Consider the following 18,513-nt stretch of genomic DNA (forward strand, 5'->3'; position numbering starts at 1 on the left):
TTTATTATCGTAAATTCTTAATATTTTGCTATTCTCACGTGCCTAGGCAACTTGATTACAATTTCCTTTAAAAGTAACTTGAGTGTATCAACAAAACTACATTTCAATATCTTTTCGTTATTAAATTATACATTCCAAAATATAGCCAAGTAAACGCCAGACGAATAACTGTCAATGTTGCATAAATTCCATACTACGAATCACTAATGTTTATTATTGTATTTGTTTCAAGGTTTTTTTAAATTATTGCTGTTAAAAAAAGTTTGTGGAAATATCAAACATTATGGAGTGATATTGCAAAGAGCGTGTTCATATTTTCACTAGTAACGAAGATTCAACATAATGCATATAATGATTTTTTTACTTAATCATCCTAAAGTTGGGTAAGGATTGAAATATCTAATTTCAGCTTCTATTAAAAATATACTTATTTAAATTAGGGTGATTTTATGAATTTTGACTTAATTGAATACATGTTTTTCAGTATCAACACACAATACAAGGTTTTCAGGAAGTTAAAGAAAACCAAATGTGATCACTTAATTTTTATTTTATTTTATCCCAAAATATTCTGGGAAAGTTTATTTATATACAGTAAGAGAAAAAGTTTAATTATGTACAACTTAAATCTAGTATTTACATTACAAAACTGACACCATATGTACAATCAATTTGTAATAAAAACTGAGAGATCTAGTAAAATAACCATATACGATTAGTTGATTAAATAAAATTAATAGGATTTTAAAACACTCCATCTAACATCCTTTAGCATGATGACAAATTTATGGCTTAAAATATATTAAGCATACTATACAGCGTAAGTTAAAATATCAGTCGATCTTTTCAATTCTATATTGTTAAACAATATAAAAATAAATTTTTATAAGGTGCTATAAAATAAATAATCTGATTCAAAAATAAAAATAAACTTATATTTTAATGAAAATTTTTCATTTATAGAATTGAATCTAACAATTTAAATTTATCTTGCTCTTTCTCTCTCCTTTTTCTCTCATTCGTATTTTGTTAAAAGCATAAGCTTTTAATGATGTTAACTTCAATATGTATTTAACGTTTGAATGTGATTTTTCTGCTTAGTTCTGGTTTGATTTACACAAAATCCAACAAAATGACAATTTTGATTTGAATATATTTTGTCAACTAATAGTTGAGATTCTATGTAGTGCAAACTTAAAATAAGATCGTAATACCATTTCTTAGTTAACAATGAAATTATGTCAAGAAAAATCTGCAATGTTTTGCATTTTAACCTTTGCTTTTATAATTAAAGATATAAAAAATATTATTTTATTTATATGAAAAATTAACTTCTAAGGAGTGTTCTATCAAATCTTCATTTTTACTGTACAGTTACATATTTCCATGTGTTATATATACAATTGGAAAAATATGTCATGTATCATTACATTGCGTATTTGGAGTATAAATTAATTTTGTCATGACAATAATTTCATCATTTGCAATTGGAACTCTGCTAGGAAGGGAAATTTTCCAAATAACTGGTTCTTGATTGCTAAGATAAACAGATGATAAGTTTTGATCATTATTCATTTCAATTAATGGAAAGAAGAATATACCAGCTGGATTATGAGCTTTTTCGTAACGAGATTGTGGCAAAATTAAACACCAAAGTGTACTAACTCTAAAATATGTTTTTTAAAAGAAACAAGGGAATTTCAAATTCTGCAATTCTTAACTAGTTATTGTAAGCAATTTTTATTATTGTTATACTTTTATACATATTTTTATATTGCACTTGACCATAATTTCAGTCCTAGAAGATGAATACATAAGTATTCAAAAGCTTGGAAAAATATATTGTAGTTAGTACACTTTTGTGTTTAATTTTGCCAGAATCCCTCTACAAAATAGCTTATACAGAATAGAATTGACAATTATTTCAATATAAAGAATGTTATTTCTAAATAAAGGTTAGTTTAACCATTAACAACAGCCATTTTTTTTTCATTTCAATAGTGGGAGTCGGGCTATTGCTTAAATCAGACTAGGATTACCATGTTTAATGACATATTATTAAAAGTTATTTAAACAAACATTTCTGATTTAATACACAACACCACAGTTAAGTTTCACACTATCCACCATAAATTATTTTTAATTCCATCTACTTGATTATTTCATATTTTTAAACACGTTTTGTTTGTTGTGTTTGTGTTATTCGTTGTGTTTGTGTTAGTGGACCTCTCTTTTCAAGGTAAACTTAAATATAAGAATTTATTGTAGTCAGACCCACATCTAATCTAACTTGAGCTTTCATTATATAATTTACTAATCTGCATATTTCAAATGGAATTATTGTTTACAGTTTTGTTAGATTAATCTAATGGAACCATATATTCACTAAACAAACCCTTTAAACACACTTTTTTGCTAGTACATTCAAATAGAATGGTAAATAATTGAAATATGAGATGTTTATTATCACAAATAAAAATTTATTAATTTTTGTTTATACTTTATAGATGTCACAGGAAGTAAATAGTATTTCTTAATATGTGATGAATTTGATAATAGCTTTTATTATTGTTAAACACTATGCAATTTGTCTTTTAAATTGCTTCTTCCTCTGTACCAAATGCTGTAAGCTTGTACTAAGAGGAATTCTAGTAATGAAAGTCAAATAGATTGAACGATTATCAAATTTTTTTTGTTATTAGTTAGAACTCCTCACCATAATAGATTGAGTAAGAAGATCAATGTGTGTATCAATGAAAAATTAAATTCATTAGATATGGTTGAAGATTTTTCTTGTGCTATCCTTCAACGTCTTCGATTAATAGTAAATAAGTTGTGACATATTTATTCCTATAATTTTTAATTGGTCTTATGTTACAAGTGAATAATTTCTAACTAAAAACTCCACTCAAAAACTGAATAATAAATGGCTCTTTTTTTGATTGAGACACCCATTTCGGTCCAGAGAATATAGAAAAATTGGCTGCAAAAACTAGTTTATTGCTGAATATGTTTAACATGTTTATTTATCATTTTGTAAAGGCGAAAATGAGCAATAAATTTGGATGAAATGTCAAAATATTCGAAATTAGGAATACTAAAAGTTCAAAAATTTCCTTATCAGATATCTTTGATATTAGTTTTAAGAATTTTTGTGAAAGATCACATTCTATCTTTGAAAATAAAATTCCACTGTGGGATAGATATCTGATCTTACTATCATTTTGATTTGTTCTTAAATCTTTTTATTATTTTGTAGTGAGAAAAATCTACCTCAGTTGAAGAACTGATTCACATAGCATTTGTATATAAAAGACCACTGAAGAAACTACTATATGTTTATTCAATACCGAGACAGAGAAGTTATACTAATAGAGAACAAACTAGATGAAACAATAATTACAGAAGAGGTTTGTTGGATTGATAGTTTTGTAGTAAAGATTTTACTATATATAAAGTTAATGTTAAAAAGATATGGATACAAGAGTTAGGCCAGGTACTAGCTGTTTTCCGGTAGAATTTTGATAATCAAGGTCGATTTTCTTGAAAATTAATACTCTCAAAATATATAATGTGCAGAAGGATGCTTTTGCACTGGGGGAGGAAGCCACCCCTTTTTAAAGATGAAAATTTATTTTTCAAAATAATCTCGTAGGTCGATAGATTGACAAATTCTAAGCAACTTTTACCCTATAAAGTTTTTTTTCTAAAGTTGGTACTTGTTAGAGTTATTAAAACTGCTCATTTTCCAAAAATAACTTACAAAGTTTTCATTTTATCAGCAAAATAATTAAGGAACAAAAATGTAGCTTATAAAAAACGAAAAGATTTGTTTTTAAGGACCTCTGTAAATACAATAATAACTGAGTTTTACTTGTTGAAGGATGGTTATTTTTGGGGATCCCGAAATTGAAAACCTTTAACTTCAAATAACTTGAAATTGATGAAATTTTTGAAAAAAAAGTCAAGAGATCTTTTTCAAAGCACATAGAAAAACTTTTAAAATGAGTACTGTCAAAAGTCTTTTGCATAAGAGTTGACTGATTTTTAACAAAAATAAGGTTTCTCCTTTTGTCTTTTTTGAAAAAATGTAATTATACCCTCGCCATTACCACCCTAATTGAAATTAATCTTATTCCATTTGCAATTAACTTTATTTGTGTATTATTGATATGATCCATGTGATTTAACCAGTTTTGAATGATTATTTTAGAAAAAATAATTGATTAAATTGAACACTGAATTTTCGTGATCTTGAAAAAAAAATTTGTTATGTGAAAATGGTTCAAATATTAATTGTAGGGTTTTTCTTGCCAAAAATTTTCAGCTTTTTTACATATGTACCATAAAAACTGAAGGAGATACATTAGTTCAAAGTTTGTATTCGCGTACCAAATGTGGCTTATGCAACCCCTTTGAGCTGCACCCTTTTTGAAACCGTGGGTTGAAAAAAGTTGATATGACGTTGAAAAACTTGAAATTCCCTACAAAATGCTTCAAAAAAAGTTTCTACTTTGAAAATTGAGACTTCTTAAGCTCAGAATATTTAGTAAGTATAAAGGATATTATTGAATACATTTATATGGAGGATAATTATTATTGTCGGTGGGACCTTAAACTATTCGTTGATGCGATATAAGATTTCTTCATGGAAAAAATTGTAAATGGGTTGTAGAAGATCCGGATGATCAAGAATTTATTTTCCAATTTGATACCAGTAACTGGAGTTCTAAATTTGGATGATAGTTGTTTCAACATTTTAAAATATAATCCATTTCTAATTGTAAAAATACGCAAAATATTACATTATAGAAAAAATCTTTCTGACCTCTTTCCCTAATATAGTGGAATACATACATTTATCAGTAGATTATAATTGACTTAATCCTTTTTTTATTGGCGAAACATTCAAGTATTTGTTATAGGCTTAATATCTGCATCCGCACATGCGCGAAGCATGAGTGTGGATCTAATTCACATATTCTTCGCGACTCGTTCCCCGAAAGTTCTCGGTTTTTGTCCCGCCATAAATCCGCACAGGCGCGCGAAGCACCCACGAAGCATGAGTGTGGATCCGATTTGCATACTGTTCGCGGCTCGTTCCCCGAAAGTTCTCGGTTTTTGTTCCGCGATACATCCGCACACGCGCGCGAATGCTCGTTGCACCCGCGAAGCATGAGTGTGGATCCGATTCGCATATTCTTCTCGGGTTGTTCCCCGAAAATTGTCGGTTTTTGTCCTGGGTTGCTCAGACGTACAGTAACAATTAACAGTTGAGTTTGCGACACCACGATTTTGCATACAAAGTAAGTACCGTGTGGAATAACGAATTAGAACTCTCACTTATTTAATGTTTTCGTCAAGAACGCGAACTATACTGTGAGCCCGGCGTAAGTCTGCGAGTTTAGACTGTTGACAATCTTTTCCGCGATTCGCGATGATATTAGCGTGCGAGTGTGGATCGGCCATACACAAGTAGGTGCTACAAGTTGAATTGATTTTTAGCAACCCTAAATTACTTCTTTTCCAAATTTTATTAATATTCATTGTGATTGTATGCAATAAAATTTAAATTTATGTTTATATATTTCTTCCAATAAATTTTGAATAAATATAACAGAATAGAACAGATTTTAGTTTGATAGAAATAACATCGTTGTTTCTGATTTTGTACTCTACAGTATCGTTTGAGAATATTATTGCTGCTTTTTATTTTATAATAATCATACCCTAACAAAGGGTATCCAGAACTTATATAAAGCTATGAAGTCTGCAGTAAAAATCGGAAATAGAGTATCTGAATCGTTCATAGTCAATAAAGGCCTGAAGCAACGGTGCTGCATCACCACTCTTTTCAAAAGAAGAATAAATGCAAATGAATAGGGATCCAAATCGACGATGATACCAGGTTATATATCTTCCAGTTTGCAGTTGATCAGATAAAACGTCAGGGGTGATATAGAATAGATGGCACTCAAACTAAAAGAAGAATACCGGAAAAGGGGACTGCAGATGAACGTAGATAAGACATGGTACTTGTACTATGAAATGTAGAATAAACAGAGCAAGGAACGATAAAACAAAACAGCAAATGAACCTCCAATAAACAATTGTAGAATATATTGAGGGAAAGCAGATGATTTGGTACAGACACACGCAGAGGATGGGGAGGAAAGATTACCAAAAAAAAAAATAATGAAGCGGATCCCACAAGAGAACAGAAAGAGAGGAAGACCAAAATTGGACTGCAGCGACAGGAAAGAGTGACAATTAGGCATCGGACAACGTCGTAGGATGTTTTGAACCCGTAATAAATCAGATTTTTTGCGTCGATATACGACAGTTCATGAAACATGACTTAGAGTTGTTGGATTGTTCAAGTGCAAAAATCAAGAAAAAACGGCCTCATGTCATCACTATTTCACCAAGATAATGCACCGATTCACAAGTCGATGACAACGATGGTTGAATTGAACGAATTACATTTGGAATTGCTTCCTTATCCACCGTCTAATCCAGATCGGGCCACCAGTGGCTACTGGCTATATACTGATCTCAAAAAAATGCTCGCCGGTAAGAAATTCAGCTCCAATGAAGAAGCAATTGCCGAAACTGAAGCCTTTTTTGGGCAAAAGAAAAATCCTTCTACAAGCACGGCGCATCAAGAAGTTAGAGAAGCGTTGGAATGATTGTATTGCTCTTGAAGGAAATTACTTTGATGAATAAAATCAATTTTTGGCAATAAAATGTGTTTTTCTTAGTCACACGATTTATTGGGTGACGTGTTATATATTAATGTGAATACAAGTTCAATTTTATTACAACTGGATGTCTCTACAGAAAATATGGTTCTATGTATGTTCCATGTATACATTTTAAGGCGTATCATTTTTAGACCATATTTTTTTACTATTATATAGGTATTTAAAAAATTTTACCTGTGTTCTAAAGGGTTAAAGTCCAAGATCTCATCAGAAAATTCCCATTTAAATTACATAGTTAATATATTTTTTTAGAATATTTTGAATGGATTATTCCTTTTATTAGATTTTTTTCCAGAAACCTTCTTATGTCTTTGTAGAAAATTAAATTCTATACTAAAATATCTCGTTGTAGATTGTAGAATCACTAATTTCGAAGTTATATACCGTCAAACAGTAAAATTTAAAATAATACAAATTAAATTCCATTCATTTTTTTTACTCTTACATGAATAATTTAATTTTATTGTGCGGATTTGAGCATTAAAAGATTAAACTAAAGTGTCCATGTGAATGTAATAAATTGAAAAATAAATGAAATTCAATGAGATTTTTTTAAATGTTACTATTTGACAGGCTATAACTTCGAAACTAGATGTTCTACAGTCTTCGAATTTACTTTTAATATTTTAATATCGAAAAATCCTATAAATAAAAAAAATATTTAAGTTGAAATCGAATTTTTTGATGAGCAAAGTAGTCATTGGACTTAAACCATTTAGCACAGCGGCATAATTTTTTAATTTCTAAAAATTTTTTGGTATAGAACTAAAAATATTCCCTAAAAATAACACACCCTTGACTTTTAGTTAATAAATTTTAATAATCGATTAGATCAACTAAATCATTTAAGGACTTTTCGTAAACTTTGATCGAGTTAACCTGATCATGATCTGAATGTTCGGACACTACCCTTGTAGACCAGTGGGTAAATGCAATCAGCTGAAGGGTTGCTGTATTTGTTTTTGGTTATTTGAAATTGTAAAAGTTGTTTATTCCCCTTAAATGGCTGTCTACTATTACTTATGTTTGCGGCGTTGATACTTTCGGCATGTCAATATAAAAATAACTTGTTAGTTTTAAACTTTAGTGCAAAATCCTTGAGAGGGGGTAAATCTGATTACTGCTTAATAACAATTATTACATCTAGAATCAATTATACAACTGAATTAATTACATGGAAAAATTAACGCACAAAAAGTAATAGAAATTAAATGTTCTTGTATATATTGTTTTAAATTTGATATTTCTTTCTGGTTTAGGATCCTCAATCAATTGATTTACCTTAACTCGTGTTTTAGTTTCCGAAAAGTCCTGTAGTCATATATATTTAAATTCGAAATAACCAAAATATCATATTTTTTAAAGAATTTATTAGGACTAATTTTCATTAAATGCTTGTTGATAGTTGCAATTTTATTATTGAAGACAGTTCCATAATAATAAATCAAAATCACAATAAATGCAGAAAAATTGAGCGCTAAGCGCACTTGGTCAGAATTGTTCCAGATTAACGATATGTTTTTAATTCAAATGTGAGGCATATGGTCCCTTAAGAAGTTTTAATCAGTTTAATCGTGACAAATAGAAAGATAATGTAAATAATTAGAATAAAATGAATGAGTATATAATAAATTATGAAACAGATTTTCTGGAAAGGACATTTACAAAATACAAATACATTTTGGAGATCAACTGAGAAGAAGAAAAATTTTTCAAAATACTTATGTATCAGGAATTCATTAGAAATAAAATAAAACTTCACTACAATCAAAATTGAATATAGTAATAAAATGTATGAAAATGGACAATAGGGGACACAAAAATGTACGGAACTCTCATCCCACACCTGAAAAGTTGAAAGAAAAAGATATATCGTGATTCTTTATCACTAAATACTAAAAAGTTTTTGCTTTAAATGTACATACATTATTTTCTCGGGGAAATCAATTTTGCAGTGTTGGGAATTTAGAAGTTACATGATATTAACAAAGTTTTTAAATAGACAGAAACATGGGAAGTTTTTGAACTATGTGAATTTTCTTTTATCGAACATTTTAGTAATATTCAACTATTTTACTATATTATAATCGATCATTAATGATAGAATTGTTATAAAGTATAAATAAATAATTAATAAGTTCAATACGTTGGAGAAAACATCGTAAATTTCCTCTTGTCTATTTTGATTATTTTCAGAATGAAGCAAGTGATGGATATGTGCATTTCAACATTTTTTTGCAGTGGTTATACTTTTGTAGAGAAAATTAACAATTCTAGCTAATTTGTATGGGAGTACCAACGTTATGAAGCTAACTTGCTTATACAGAAAAATAAAAAACCCAGTTTTATCATCCGCCAATTTTTTTTCAGTTTTGATGGATACATTTACAGATATTAGAGGTCCTTTTTTTTAAGATAAATAAACAACTTTATATAAAATAATTTGCAAATCTTTTATTGGTATCACAAGATTTGTAAAACATGTTACACACGTACATAAATCACATGCTTCGCTCTAATGAGTTACTAACGCAAATGTCAAATAAAATGATTTCTTAATATCAATGTTTCAAATTGTCTGGTCCATTTAAATGATTTGAAATAATATTTGATATAATTTAATCGTTGATAAATCTGAATGTTCATATTATGATGTTTTAATAAAAATATAAATACGCTTTCCATTATATTTTGATATTATGCAGATGCTCAACACTGATTATCAATTTTTGCAAATTTTCCAAATAACGAAATCGTATAATAATCACTTGAATGTATCTCCCAAATTGTACAGCAATAAAAAATATTGTTGGATACAAATAATTAACGCACCACTCATATTTTTCTTGATATTCTTTTTTTATTGATAACTTACTGTACAAGTAGGCCATGTACATTGTTTGACAATGACAGTTGTTATTTGAGTTAACTATAGTATCACATAATCTGTTTTGATTATAATTCGTATTAAACCTCGTTTTAATCTAAAACTGTGTCAACATTTTCTTCAAAAGTACAGATTAAAGCAATTTATTGTAATTGTTTTTACTACATGCATGTTTGGAAGTTCATTTCAGAGTAAATCAAATAAAAAAAGAGCCTCCAAAGAAATTTGTCAATGAAGTAGAGCGAGCATCGACTCTCCCGAATGAAGGGTATTCATTACCATCTGGTGCTGCTTTGTAAGGAAGACATCATTCTAGCATCAGCCACATATAGTATGGCAACATAAAGAAACGTGTTAGTACAACTGAAGACCAGGACAAGGGCGAAAACGTTGCAATAACCAAATTGATAATCGTGCTCTCAGAAACTGAGGAGTCGCCAGCAATCTGCTAAAAAATGAATTATCAGATGTTCCAAATATCGATGTATCTTTTCGAACGGTTAGAAGACGTTTACATGAAGCAGGGTTAAGCAACAGAATACCAGCCAAAAAACTCTTGCTTACCAGAGAACACAAAGTTCAGAGATCAAATTTTGCAAAACTTCATCAGAATTGAGCCGTCAATGATTGGAATAAGGTTTCGTTCTTTGATGAAATTAGAGTTAGCCTTAAAGCTCTAGATAGGCGTGAGCGTGTTTGGCCAAAGCAAGGAAAATGGTTTGCCAGCTGTAATACCCCTCTTAAAGGGCCTTTTGATACCGTCTCTAAAATGTTTTGGGGAGGAGCGTGCTTCGATGCTGGTACGAAATTGGACACTAACGTATGAGGTCTATGAATGCCCAACATTATTTTCGAACATGTAATGCCTTTTGCTCATTTTGTCGATATCCCTTTATTAAAGTGGCCACATAACAGTCCGGATATGAATCCTATAGAACGTCTACGGGACTATTTCAAAAAGAGGATTCGAAGTCATAGTCCCCCTGTTTCTAATCATAACCAACTCATAGAGGTCGCTATTGAAGAATGGGAGAATGTACAGCAAGCTTGTCTTGAACATTTGATATTAGCATGCCGCAAAGCATTAATACAGCGAAAAGAAGTAGAGGAGGGTGATTTGGAGTTATGAAGCTTATTTATGCATTTCCAGCAAAAACAAACTTATATGGAAAAAATAAGGCAATTCGAGGTTATGCTAAGATCATATTCGACTAATTTATAGGTATCATTTCAATGTAACTTATTTGTATTTTATGTTTATAATGTAAATATTTAGATTAATGAAGATGGTGCTTTAATTTTGTTCAGGAGTTTAAATGTTTATTTAATAAATAAAGTTAATTTAAATTGATTTTAGGAAAAATGCATTAGAAAGTTGATTAACAAACTGGAAGATAATATGTCGATATGCTGAAAAACTCAATCTATGTTTGTGAAATAACTTGAAACAATATGAGACTCGAAATTAATTATGCGTTGTAGTTGATATCTAGAAAATACCTTTTTCAAAATATGTAAAAATTCAGTATATTAGTATGTCAAAAATATGACTAGATTGGGCATTAGAAGACCTCCGAGAGCACTTACCTTTAAAAATAGAAAAGACATGATCAAAGCACTAAAAATCATTAACTAACACCTATAATAGTTCTTTGCACAGAAGTATTATGTCCAATATTGAATATAAATATGTAATCAAGTATGAAGAGCTCAAATAAGTCATCTTCTTAACAAATCATTGAAATACAGATACAATTGATTATTGAAAATGTGAACCCTATGATCAAAAATTGAAAATCAGTGTGTATCTATTCTGTCAAGAAATTGTCGTAGCTAATTAACATATATGATATTCAAATTATGTCTTTATTGCGGAGTCTATTGATTTAAAAAATTCAACGGTTAAATAATTATACCACGTTATATTGATTTTATTTCCTTCAACATATTTTCATAGAAGATTGATATGAAAACACCTTTCAATTAAATAGTCAAGTTTTGGCGCGGTGGCAGTAACAGTGGACCAGAACTAAATAAAGCCATTGAAAATTAAAGTAAATAATAGTAGGGTGAAACCCACTGGAAAAGGAAAAGAAACTAAAAAAATGCACGGGCTATCTGAGGTCGGGAAGTGGATGGGGGAGAGTTTTTAAGGGTAAAAAACGGTTTATCTCGATTCTAGGTAAAACTATGGAAAAAAGTTGAATAGCAAAGTTAAAAAAAATTACAACTTATGTATTGTCACTTTTCTCACATAACTTTGGTGAAAACTTACTCTTTGTCCCAAACACACTGTAATTTTTTTTATTTGAGATATTCATTTTTTAATCTTATTTTGACTGAATTTTGAAAAAGCAACATAATTTTTGAACTGAAATTAATACGTCAAAATATCAGTTTTTTTAAAAAAGTCTGTCGGCTTTTCATTCGTTGGAAATTTTTTTCAGAAAATGTGAACTAAGTTGGAGTTTCCGGAACCGTTGGCGATATTCATACTGAATACACTGTTTACATCACCTAACCAAAACTCACAGTTTACCTTCAGTCTCTAAAGACGTTAACTTGGTTATCGAAACGCGCGTTAGACATTGTAATTGTGAATGTTGGTTTGGTGGTGGTGTAAACAGCATATTCAGTAGAAAATGTGAACAAATCCGAAAAATTTTTTTATTATCATTATGTATAATTTTTAGTTATTTATTCAAATTTCATAATTTAATTCCTCGAAAAATGTGATGTTATATCGATAAATATAAATAACCAAAGTATAAAATTTAAAAGAAAAAAAAGCTAATCTGATGATACATGATTACAAAAACTTTTAGTTTCGAGTTGTCTATGTTTGCATTTTCTGAGAAAATATTTTTATCATATCATCAGATAGTAGATATTTTAATGAACAAAAAACCCACCAACGTTTTAAAGGCGATATTTAAAAGTGGGTAAAAAATATTTTAAATTAAAAAAAAATACAGTGTGCTTAGGGCATAAAAAGATAAAAATAGGGAAACAAAAACTTGTTTATTTGAAGTTTTTACATAAACTTTGAGGTTATGTGAGAAAAGTGTGTATACAAAAGTTGTAGAATTTCTTATTACATACAATTTATCCATTTAACTTTTTCCCATAGGACTCGCAGTTTTACCATATATCTAGATAAATTGTTTTTTACACTTAAAACTCTCTTCTTCCCCTTCCCACCCTCAGATCTTGAGAATTATTTTTCCTTCCATGATTGTTATATTCTCTTCCTTTTCCAATAGGTTTTATCCTTCTACTATTTTTTTTGTTTCAAAAATTATCGACCCTCGACTACAGTGTTTTCAATTGAATTCTAAAATATAATTATAATTTGGTAGTACGTTAATTGTTTACTTTTATGACTAAGCACATGATTTAAACTTTTATTCACTGCCCATATATTTAAAATAGTTATTTACGTAACTAGTTATGAAAAGATCAAACAAGAGTTGAACAATATCGCTCTTTTCATAATGTGTTGACTTAAAACGTTTTATCTAATTCCAAAAGAGAGTCTGCAAATGCTGCAGTGGGTAGTTTAATACCTGAAAAATCAAGAAATAGATATGCTCTGGCCTACCAAAATTTGAAAAATGGTGTGATTTGAAAAATATGAAGAATATCAATGAAAAGGTACTACTTGCTTATTTTGAAAATTTAAAAACATTGAGATCTGAATTCACCATGCGCAAAAATTTCGAGATCCAGAAGTCCACTAACTATGTTTTTGCTTTGGCTGAAGAGACGGTCAGCAGGATACTATGCAAAAAAATCGGAGATTTTGACGAAGGAAAATGTAGGAAGATTCCTACGAGAAGGAGACATATTTGGTAAAGACACCTTTTCTAAAATTACAATTCCAGAAACCAAAACACATGTTAATTGCGAATTTGTGGTCACTGCTGGAAATATTGCTGGTGTCATTCTTGTTGACCTCAAAAAGTATAGAAATATTAGACCTCCTGCTGTAAAGCACTACAGATTTTTTGTGCGATATTATAATGAAAAATGTGGCATATAAATCACGGGCTTAGATACCGTTTATCAGCAAAGTTTACTCAGTGCCTGGGTCTACCTAATATTAAAGGATACACAGGACATTAATTAAGTTGCTCGTCAGTGTGTCCTCTGGCAGATTCAGGTGCGGACATTCTGAAAATGTAGCAACACGGAGGATGGAAATCCAATGTTGAGAGTCCATTATAAAATAGGAGAATTTCAGAAAACATTCTGGGCCAAACTCCTGGCATATATGTAGATATAGCTTCAAATGAAATTAACATTAGACAGGAAGTTCGGGAGAATATTCACCCTGAAAATGGACTTACTTTAAACAACTTTGTCTTTAATAATGTTGTTTTCAATGTTCATAAAACTGAAAATACTATTCAATTAAAATAATGAGTTAATAGTCAGTTTAAATAATGAAATAATTGTCATTTTTTACAGTAATTAATAAATTATTCTTTGAAACTTGAACAGTTACAACATAAACAATAGTTTCTACATAACTACTTTTTTAAACTGATATATGAAGGTTATACTGAAAACACTGTTTTTTTTCACGCTGTACTAAAAAGTTGACTTTACAGTACTAATTTAAGACTGGAAAATGGCACTTCAGGTATCATTTTCATCAGTACTTTCTACCTCGTATTTCTTACGTCGTAAGTACCGTACTAAATCACTTCCCGAACTCATAACGTAAATAATTATTACACTACCATTACAACAACACTCAGAATTACACTGTCTAACGCGTTTCGATAACCAAGCTATCGTATTTAGAGAGTGAAGTTCACCTTCGGTCTTTGAAGACGATAAACTTGGTTGTAACTAAGTTAAACTTCAGTCTCTAAAGACAATAGCTTGAATATCGAAACGCGCGTCAGGAGTGTAATTGTGGGTGTTGGTGTTAACAATGTGTTCAGTATGAATATCATCAATGGGTCCAGAAATTTCAACTTCGATATGAATGTGACGTTTCCTAATGTCAAGGAGTGACTCAAAGTGTCACATTTGATAGCGGAATTAGATAAATGTCATTTTTGATTATGTGATATTGCTTATTATTTTTGTCAACATTTCAACAACTCATTTTTTATTTTGTGCATTTAAAATCACGAAAACAATTAAATCATTCACTCTTTCAATTTTTGATTAGTTTGATGGTATTATATTAAAAAATATTTATTACAAAATGTATCAGGATAATGTTCAGATGTGAATCAACTGGCAGTATCTGTTGAAATCATTGAACGCTTAATAAGTCGATTCACAATGTTAAAAATAATGTAATGCCGTTCATCATTTGCATTTGCAATTTTCAAAAATATTCATCAAGTTAAGTGTCTTATGGAAAATTGATCAACAAGATTTCACAAGACAAATCTTACTTTAATCCATAATTTTAGTTTACAAAATACAGTAGGATTCATTTTTCAAAATATATGTGCAAAACATGTAATATCTTCTTGATGATCCTTATGCCTTTAAAAGGTCATATTTAGTCTCTATCTGTTCTCACACTATTTTTTCATGCTTTTCTGTCCCTTGCAAGTATTTTCATTTCCTTCAAAGTTTTTCCTTTAATTTGCCCAATTTCCTCTATTTGGTCAATCCATTGTCTTTTCGGTCATTTTTTTCCCTTAGTTTACCTACCATCATGATTTTCCTGGCTACCTTTGTTGGTTCATTTCATGTCCAATTTAACTGTTTATTTTTTTATTTAACTGTTCATTTTTTATTTTATTGTTTTTTTTTTAATGTTTGCTTCGTTATTTTTAAGCATCCATATACTTTAATATTCCATTTTTTAATGTTTCATTTTTATTGCTTCTTTCACTGAATTTCAATTATCTGTTGCAAATAATATTATGAGGATTAGTATTAAGTTCTGTATGTTTTTTTGTTTCAATATCTACTGTTTTGTGGCCATTTAGTCAAATTCAAATGTTATTAAAATATATTTTTTAATCAGTCAACAAATATAGAATATTATACATATTAATAGGGTAAACAATTTCTTGGTCATTTAATATAATCATATAAATGGGTTAAATAAATAAATTTCAAAATGTTATAATAAGTAGGTAAAATTTAAAGGTACTTTAAATCAGTTTCCAATATCATAGTGGTGAGATCTAAAAAACTATAATACAAATACCATTAAACCACTATAATAAGGGGAATATGAAGTATACGTAATGTTCAGTGCTATTAATTTTGGAATAAATGAAACAGATTAAGGTTCGATATTGTCTTAAAGACTATTCATTATATAACATTGTTATATTCAGCAAGTACAGCAACTTAATTACCTCAGACAACCAATAAGAAATGCAACGGAAATCAGCTAGGATGGATTAAGAGATAACTCGATGAAAGATAACTTTGGAATGAGCCTCAAAATTATAAGGTGTAGTCCAAAATTGGGTACATTCATTTCGAAAGCTGATAGTACGTTCTTTATGTACACTGTTGCCTAAAACTGAATATTAAAGAAGATTATAAGACATTAATTTTATGTTACTATCCACCCCATACCACTAGCTTGAAAAAAAGGTTTTCTTCTATTAATTCAATACATATGTATGTTTTTACTTGATTTAAATCTGAAAGTATTTGTATTTTACTGTAATAAAAAATGTGGTACAATAAACATTATTTACTCTCCAAAAATTACTCTTATTCACATGCTATGCAGTAGTTGGTGCCATGAAATTAATTATTCTGAAATATAAAAATTATTCTTGAAAATTAGAATTAAAACATATAAATTAATTTTTCACGTAGTTTTAGCTTTAGAAATTTTCATAATTCTGAACCTCCTCGTTAGCTTTTCATGTGTTAAGACATCAACAATTGTCTTGACAGAGACAGAGAAAGAGGAGTATAATATGATGAATTTCGGAGGAACATGAAGTAATGGAGGGAATACCCACTAGTAAAGGATAAGGAATCAAAAACTAGTAGAAGTAATTGAAATATTAAAGCTAGGAAAAGCGCCAAGAGAAGTCATCATAACTGCTGATTTGGTGAAATATATGGATGGAGCAACTAACAGATTTATTAAACAAGATACTTTAACAGGAAAAATGGCGGAAGATTGGAATCTAGGAATTATATTACCAATATATAAAGAGAAGGCAAAGGAAGTTGTGAAAACTACCCAGGTATATCACTAATAAGAATACCATCTAAAACAATGACTAGAATAATGGACAAAAGAATAATAAATGAGGTTGAAATCACTTTAGAGGACTCTAAATGTAGCTTTAGAAATGGAAAAACACAAATGATCAAATATTCAAAATTAAACAATTTTTCTAAATAAAAACAAAATTGGTCTAGTGATGTCAAAAAAAAGAAGCCCAAGTATTTCATTTTCTAAAGAACATCGGCCTTTGGTAATTTCGGGTACTACGGACCTATCAGAGGGCTCATGTGGTCAATGGTACTTGACCGCCCACAATCCTATTATGAATAATTGGTTTTAGGTCCTTTTTACAACAATTTTATATAATAGTCATATTTGAGTTACTGTTTTGAATAATGTGACAAATATGCTCTTTTATCCCATCCTAGCTTTTTTGTTGCCAAAAAAACTGACGTATAAAAATATGAATGTTAGTAGTATTTTCGTAAGTGAATTATTACGGAAGTGCATTTTGAATAACATAAAATACCAATTTAGAAACCTTAAATAAGCATGTATCCCAAAATTTCCTATTTTAATTATAACTGCTATAATTTTTCTAAATAATAATTATTTGATGTTACAAAAATACCTACTACTTTTCAGAGTTAATGATACATAAAAATCCAAAGTAGTTCAGTCGTTCCTCAAGGTTTGTAAAATGTTTTCCTCCTCTTTTTGTTAAGAACCAAATTACTGCTAATTTGGAAATAAACCCCACTAGCTTGGGCGTGGTGATGCGGTGCTAACTACTACAACAGGTTTCACCAAGTACTGTGTCAAAGGTACCACTTTTCCATTGATTTGTTGTGGAGTGATGAAATGAGTGGACACTAATGGTGCTAATCCATCCAATCCCTTTGGTACCAAAGCAACTTTTTGAAGGACTAAACCTTGGTTTACGGGATACGTCATGGGAAGTACCGACAAAGCCGTTGTTTGAATTGGTTGTGAGATCTAGAACATTATTTTTATTAAATTACTATGTTTAATACACACTAGAACAAAAAAATCCGAAATTAGGATATTCGAAAAAAAAAAATATGGGGAAAAATTTTAATTTATAAAATTTTGACTTAAGAAGGATTAACACAAACACGAAACAAATACCGAATGGAGGCTGCTACATAATTTTAAAGAATTAAAAATTCGTCCAAATTGTTTTGCCCACGTTTGGAAGGTCCTGTGACGGTGACTATTCCAGAAAATATTGAATTTGTGTAAGAAATTTTTCTAAGTGACCGGCGCCTAAACTAGAAAACTAGAAATTCTTCGTCATATATTAGTTGTAACTCAGTTTTTTAGTGTATCTAAGTCAAAAGTAATTGGATAATCTTATGAAATCTCAAAAGTACCTATCAATAAATTTACTAAAAATATTTGAATCAATTCATCTTTATTTGCTCTGAAATTTGTACTATTTATCTTAATAGAAGTAAAAAATGTCGTGGTACCCGGAATAAATGAGTTTTGACGATTTGTATATGAGGGAATGATGAATGAGGTGAGGAAATGATGATTATATTTATTTTTTATGAAATCGTATTATTCATTTTTTGAATATATTTAAAATTCTACTAGGTTATATTAACTGGAATAAAGCAAAATGGTAATTAAAAAATTTCAATAAACAAAAATGCACG

The 18,513-nt window shown here is 29.5% G+C and overlaps 1 protein-coding gene across 1 annotated transcript in view; it reads right to left on the reverse strand.

Moving 5' to 3' along the window:
• Window positions 1-1,018: 1,018 nt before the first annotated feature.
• Window positions 1,019-18,513, reverse strand: part of LOC130903434 (max-binding protein MNT-like) — a 61,983-nt gene continuing 44,488 nt past the window's right edge. Inside the window, exon 5 of the mRNA XM_057815527.1 lies at window positions 1,019-17,827. Within this exon, the coding sequence (XP_057671510.1) occupies window positions 17,591-17,827 (237 nt within the window). The 3' untranslated portion in view covers window positions 1,019-17,590. The remainder of the gene's footprint in view (window positions 17,828-18,513) is intronic.

Source organism: Diorhabda carinulata, chromosome 2 (genome assembly GCF_026250575.1).
Source record: "Diorhabda carinulata isolate Delta chromosome 2, icDioCari1.1, whole genome shotgun sequence".
Taxonomy (NCBI): Eukaryota; Metazoa; Arthropoda; class Insecta; order Coleoptera; family Chrysomelidae; genus Diorhabda; species Diorhabda carinulata.